Source organism: Etheostoma spectabile, chromosome 23 (genome assembly GCF_008692095.1).
Source record: "Etheostoma spectabile isolate EspeVRDwgs_2016 chromosome 23, UIUC_Espe_1.0, whole genome shotgun sequence".
Lineage (NCBI taxonomy): Eukaryota > Metazoa > Chordata > Actinopteri > Perciformes > Percidae > Etheostoma > Etheostoma spectabile.
In genome coordinates this window covers 16,201,265-16,208,044 of record NC_045755.1, presented here as the reverse complement: position 1 = coordinate 16,208,044, position 6,780 = coordinate 16,201,265, and the positions used below count along the sequence as shown (strand labels likewise).

Here is a 6,780-nt window from a genome sequence, read left to right as displayed (position 1 = left end):
AGAATAGATATGGAGAGTTCAGTGATACCAGTGTTTCTAACAATAGTGCAGAGCCAATTGTTTCATCAGCGTCAGATAAAATAAGTACATCCATTTTATGTGATCTCGGTTACATAGACCAACTTAGATTAGATTGGTTATACTCGTCTAGATTTGGGCCTTTAATTACATCTCTACAGGACCTTAGCCAGTAAATGTCATCCAAACACAAAGTAACGGAGATGCTTCCTTGACTGTAGCTAGATGAGGAATCTGTAAAACGTACAGTAAGGCACACAGACAGTTTAAGAACATGCCTCTTTTCAGAGTCAAGCAATCTTCTTGAGTCAATTGCTCGACTCTAAGATAGTGTGTAGCCCATAGTTTGTGTTCAAATACTGACAAACATTTTGGACACAGACCCATCTTGGTTTCATGCAGTTGCCTAATTGTCTGTGAGCTCCAGAACTCCAGTGAACTGAATCTAATTTATGTTTGGAGCCATTTCTTAGAAACACCAAACTGGCTAAAACTCTTGTTTTCTTTGTACAGATGGCTTGTCAATTTAACGTCTAAATCATAAGTAATGTATTGCAGATTGTCCCGTGGTAGAAAATAGAAGCAGCAGATGCTAATCTACCAACAATTGACTGTTTGCTAAACAGTTTTTCAAATAATCTGGTAATCTTTTCTTTAACATACTTACAATACTAGGCCTAAATAGCTCTACACTGCAGTATGAGAACAATGCTGTTTGGTGTTAGTTAGTGCTGTACATGGATCATTACCCTGTGAAGATACAAACTTTTTTGCCTGGAACATGTAGCTTTCAGCCTCTGTATTTTAACACTATTTATGCAGCCATCAAGTGTTTAAATGTGTATGTATGTGTATAAGTCCTATTTCACAAAATTGGGTGACAATGTTTTTAACTCATGAAGCTAATGTTTTTAGTTATTAGTTAACATTACTAGCTTAACTAGTTAGTTAAGCTAACATTAGCTCCATGAGTTGGTAGCCGATAGCCATAGCTACAGTTCAGCCATCTTGGAACTTTTCGGCAATCAGTCTTACAACAATTTAGACACTTATAGGTCTACATCAATAGGACCACGGCCAACATTTTGGCAGGGTGGAGATTTTCTTCACAACATCCATGGTTGTTTTCCGGCAAGCAAATATCTGGGCCACCGTCCACAACTTTCTCTTCTGTGCGCCAGTCATTGTTTGCACTCCAAATTGATTTTTTGGAGATGTTTTAGGTCCAGGCAACATTTCAGCTAATCTCTATCAACAGATTATCTGCATATGAATGTGAATTGTATGCATGTCTATGTGTCATGCAATAACAAAGCGGGCATAGCAACAGTATCTAAGGGTGGCCGGGATCAGCAAATAGGCAATTTCATAAGTTCAAAGTTCAATGGAGATTTTCAGGGTCCAGTGGTCTAAAGCCATATATGGCTTAAGTGTTAAATATAACTAGCCTCAAAAATCAACCCCCCCCCCCCCCCCACACACACACACACCACACACACCACACACACACACACACAACACACACACACACACACACACACACACACACACACACACACACACACACACACACACAACCTACCGTGACAGGGTGGGTTCTGTGAGGGAGCCTGCCCTCAATCTGAATTGGTCCAGCTCTGATCTCAGTTTCTCAATCTCTTCTGCCAGATGTGTCTGGACAAAACAATTTGACAATATGTCATAACAGAACTTGTCTATGATATGATGATATATGATTGTCGATGATTGCCCAAAGAATGATCATCCCAGTATTTCATACATTAGTCATATTGGTGAATGTCAACGGTTGATTATCTTCATATAGCTGAATACCGTCTGAATTTGTGATACTTTGTAGTGTTTCCCATACTGCTAGTAAAATTAATTTTATTATATTTTCCCCGAGTGGGATACTTATGAATATTCAACTGCAGAGGTTAATACAAAATGAAAATAATGCCAACAGCCAACCTCATTATTTCTCTATTGAGAAGTACTTACTACAGCAACCTCATGTAATATGTAGGAGATTTAAAAAAAAAAAGAAGAAAAAAAAGACATGATCATCATTTCTTGATCATTGCAACCTACTTTTTCATGGATTGAGTCTTCGTATTGTTTTCTGTAACCTTCTGAATCTTGGATTAACAAATTCTGCAGAAACAAGAAAAAACAAAAGTCAGGTGAGAAAATCCACCTCCTCCAGACATTAATTGGACAGAACTGATTATGATATGGTTTCCATCAACAATGGCAGCCATCTTTAACCTTCTCTTCTAGAGCTGCCATTCTCTCCTTCAGGTGGAGCTGTAGACGCTCGTTGGACTCTGTGAGGAGTCTGTCCACCGTGTCCGACAGTCTCTTGTTATGCTCCTCATTCATCTTTTCTCTCTGTCGAGCCTGGAGGGATTATAGTTCACATGATTGAAGAGTATTATTTTTGGTTAGTAACCAGATATCTGAAGATATAGGGAAGGTGGTATTCCCAACCTTTTTGGCTTGTAAACCCCTAAAAGCAAAGCAACGTTTGCTATTTTTGTTTTTCGACTTTCATATCCCGTTAATAATCTTGTGACCTCACAGATTGAATTTGTGGCCCTTTTGCGGGTCCCAAGCCCCAGGTTTGGAATCACTGCTGTATTATAGAAACAAGAAATGTCTATTCTTGAGCCGAACTGTGCGATTAGATGAGTTGTTTTAACGCTGGTAAGGCATAAAGCTGGTTTTCTGTATTTTTTGTGCAAGTTTTAGATCTAAACGAAATGAATTCCCTTAATTCCCACAAGCCGTTTGAACTGCCTCTCAGTGTGAACTAGAATACATAATGAGATCTAACTTTTCAAATTCAGAGTTCAAAACAGGTCTGTATCCTGCTTGATAAGCATGCCTCAAAACCTTTGTGAACCCCTTCCTGAGGTTACAATTACATTATCAAATACTTTTCTCTTACAAAATGGATATCTGTGATTTCTACAAAACGTGTACACTGTAATCTCCCCACTACGGATCAATAAAAAGTGTAAAATTAAATAAATTATCTAGGATTTTGGATGATACTATAAAATGCGACTTCAAAGATGATGATGTCATCCACAATAAGTAGGACATTATTGCATCATTTAGGAGCATTTTACAAACCATTCTATCGGCGTAGTGTGTGAAGCATTGATTTGGTCTAGTGTCAGTGGGGATAAATCAGACGATGTGTCATCAGTCGCAGTCACCTCAAGCTGCCATGCTCATGCGGGATTGGCTGCCTGTTTAACGTTCCCTGGCACGACGCCTCTGTGGTGACTCACCCGTAGCAGCTCCTGGTTCTTCTCCTCCAGCTGGCATTCCAAGTGCCTCATCCGCTCCTCAATGCTCCCGTGACGCTCTTCCGCCTACAGATGGATCACAGCATAGACAAGACAAAAGAGGGCGTGATGATCTGCGTGTTTGACAGCCTGAAGGGCAACAAAAAGAAAAGCAGTGGCGACGACACAAGCCAAAGCCTCTACCCCAAACTCAAAGATGGATGTCTATCGTTATAAAGCATAACAGGAGAGAGAGCTGGCTGAAACAAAAAGTGACAAGAACAAGGATGGAGAAGAGGCCACCAAAGGACAGAATGAAAGAGGAAGAGAGCTCCTCCAGCACTGCCAAGTATGAGCTCCAGCCAGAAGTGCCATGCAGCTGTCCCATAGTGGTAGAACAGCCAGAGCAGAATCCCAGTACAACACGATCGCCACAAAACACTAATAAGATAAATGAATGAAATCTGCTCTCTACAGGAATTGGCAGTAGCTATGACGCCCTCTGGGACTACCTTCCTAAGAATGGAGTTCATTTCTTGGAGTTTAGTTTCCATAACAAAGTGATAATCATCAGGGGAGGAAGAGGAGCTGGAGTCAGACTTTGTGACCGAGGAAGAGGAGAGGGACATGTTGAAACGTCATGACATGACACCACGTGCACACTAACACATAGGTATAGAAAAAATTAAGAGACAAGGGCATCTGTGGGAACATGTCAACAGTATGTGTGGTAATGTATGCATACACGTGTGTTCTTACCTTGGTGAGGGCTGCTATCCTCTGGGCCAGTTCAGCCTCTACCTCTGGCAGCGTCTCCGCCTTCCTCATGGTCTGCTGGAGCTTCTGCTCTGCAAGCTCCAGCCTCTCCTGTAGCTGCCTGTTCTTCTCCTCCATCTGTGTACACACACACACACACACACACACACACACACCAAGAACATTAACAGGTAGTCATTTAGAAGATTCACGAGATATTGCATACAGTAAACGTTCAAATAAAATATATTGAAATAATAATGGCCCAAATTTTATAATACAGATTAAAAGGTATACAGTATGTACTATATACTACTACTCCTTTCTTAGAATTGCCCCGTCGTATTTTGACACAATTCTTTCAAAAACAACAATCTGATATTGGTATTGCCCCTTGCAAAACAAGACATTAATTAATTTATAAGTTGTTTATAAGATATGCATTTATAAGAGGAAATTATGCTATTTGGAAGTCAAAAATTTGGACTGCCACTGCCAATTTAACCTTTTAACAGAAAACACTATAACACTATTTGCATTTTTATGTAATTATGACAATAGCGTCCATCAATAGAACAAAAAAGAAAGCAGATTTACTATTCAAAGTGACACATTTGAGCATACTTGAGACACTTTTCCAATGTGAATACACAATATACTTAAAACCAACTTTGGGATTTGGCATCCAGCTTATGACTTTTGAGCCAATGAACGGGCTTTTAATGTGAAACATTTGGAGGAGGTTTAGAGTTTATTGACAGTAGCTTCACATTGAAGAAAAAGAAAGATAAAGTACAACCAATTGGATTTAATTAGCCAGTGAGAATAGAGTTTCTGTTAAGAGAAAAAACAGAACAACTAGTATATTTCTACAGCACTTATTCCATCAGTACATCAACCTAAATTTACCAAGACAACAGGTAAACATGGAGGAAGTGTTGAGCTTGCAAAAACAGCAAACAGCAGCTTAAGCCAAGTAAAACTGAAACAGATTGAAAACAACTTATAAAGTAGGTGAAAGTAGAAATAAAGACGATGCAAATTAAGGACAGTTTACATTCCCCTATGTCCTGGCATATAACAACATCGTCTGTGTTCCTTCCTATCTTTTAAATGTCAGCAGAGCATCATCGCCTGGTAGAAAATAGATTCCCACATATCTTCAGTAGAAAGACTGGATACTGAAGGCTCTGGTAGTGCGCCTCAACCCTTCTTCAAAATAGCACCATAACAGTCAGAACAGCAGCAGCTCGGCACTTGCCAAGAGTGACAGTTGCAGCGTTTACTCAGCAGATAGCAGTAATTGCCCTGATAATGCATTCAGATACATTATATAGATGGAAATCAAACCCAGCATTTAGTGATGCTTTCACTGTGACTTGTCTTTCCCTGTTGCGTGTCAAGACTTCTCTCCCTGCATTCCTCGGGGCTCTGATCAGTTTTAAGACCCTTTTTTGGGGCTGACTTGGCAGCCTTTGCCATCTGCAAAAGATGCTCTGCTCCCCAAAGCATCGGGCCTGGCAGCTCAATAAGCAATGATTAGACTGGATTGGGGCAAGGCTAAGTTGTGTTGTGTGTGTCAGTGATATTTTCTGTCTTTACCCGGATCATCATCCCATTGGTGTGTGAGATGACACTGGGGAAACATGACAATGTGTTTTTGTTTGCAACATCCTCTTTTTGTTGTTGTTGTTGTCTTTCGCCTCGTCATTTCTTCTTATCCATTCATCCCTCTGTACCAATGGCCAAGCCTACATCCCCTGAACCACTCATCTTCAAACATCGGCGGCCAGATCCCAGGGTTCAGCTTCTGGCACAACAACAAGTAAACTCTTTACACAGCCGGCGAGGAAGTGTGTTTGTGTGTGGCAGCTTAAACGCGAAAGCTTTCGAGGTTATTTCTGTTCTGGTGTCCTTTCTGGGTGCATTTATTTTGTAGAGTGGTCTTGTAGTCATCTTGATGAGATGAGGTGCTTATGGTTGGTTTAACAAGCAAAAAGGGGAAAACTTGACTCTCAATTACCAACAACAGCATTTCTCGGAAATAGAATACATTTTCTTGCTGAGAGTTCGATGAGCAGATTGGTACCAATCTAACGCCTGTACAGTAAATATGTAGCTAGCAGCCAGTTAGCTTAGCTGAAGACTGAAACATTATTTGTGTGTCTTAGCTACTTTTTTCACAGCAAAGCCAAAGGGGGCTTGTGTCTCATGGTGTCTTTGCGCGCCCCAAGATTACTTCTGCTCATATTAATGTTGACATTCTTTCTATGCTTTCAGAGCTCAGCTGGTGCTTCAGCCTGAACTCATGGAAATGTCACTCAATCTTTTATGGCCAGGCAATTTATCTAATTGGCTGCAATGAATCACAAATAATCATCAAAAGGAGTATAAATCTGTATCTTTCTCTTGTTATATTGTAAAGCATTAAATAAGTTGTGAAAATGACTTTCAATCGTCTGCATCTGCTCAAAGTAAAACTGTCAAAATTCCTTCCCCGGTAGTAATTTCCTCTGACCTTATTTGACACAATGTCAAGAGGATTTCTCATTGCCAAACCTCTGTGGATCAGCTCTAAGGGCTTTGTTAACTGACAAGAACCATCTATCTTACACAACCAGCTGCATGCATGTTTCATATTTTTCTGAATCAGTTAATTTGTTGACAAAATGGCTGGCAATTCAGCTCTGAATGGTCTATTTCAGATGCT

General features: G+C 40.2%; 1 protein-coding gene across 12 annotated transcripts in view; it reads right to left on the bottom strand.

Moving 5' to 3' along the window:
- The window catches only part of ppfia2 (PTPRF interacting protein alpha 2), a 188,865-nt gene that overhangs the window by 25,916 nt on the left and 156,169 nt on the right, over positions 1 to 6,780 (bottom strand). For all 12 annotated transcript variants that reach the window (XR_004327812.1, XM_032505504.1, XM_032505505.1 and 9 more), the window contains 5 exons: positions 4,074 to 4,208; positions 3,318 to 3,401; positions 2,287 to 2,418; positions 2,110 to 2,172; positions 1,601 to 1,692 (listed from right to left, as the gene is read on the bottom strand). Coding sequence is in view for 11 of the 12 variants with exons in the window: in XM_032505504.1 (XP_032361395.1) it covers positions 1,601 to 1,692; positions 2,110 to 2,172; positions 2,287 to 2,418; positions 3,318 to 3,401; positions 4,074 to 4,208 (506 nt within the window). In the remaining variant the exon portion in view is untranslated. The remainder of the gene's footprint in view (positions 1 to 1,600; positions 1,693 to 2,109; positions 2,173 to 2,286; positions 2,419 to 3,317; positions 3,402 to 4,073; positions 4,209 to 6,780) is intronic.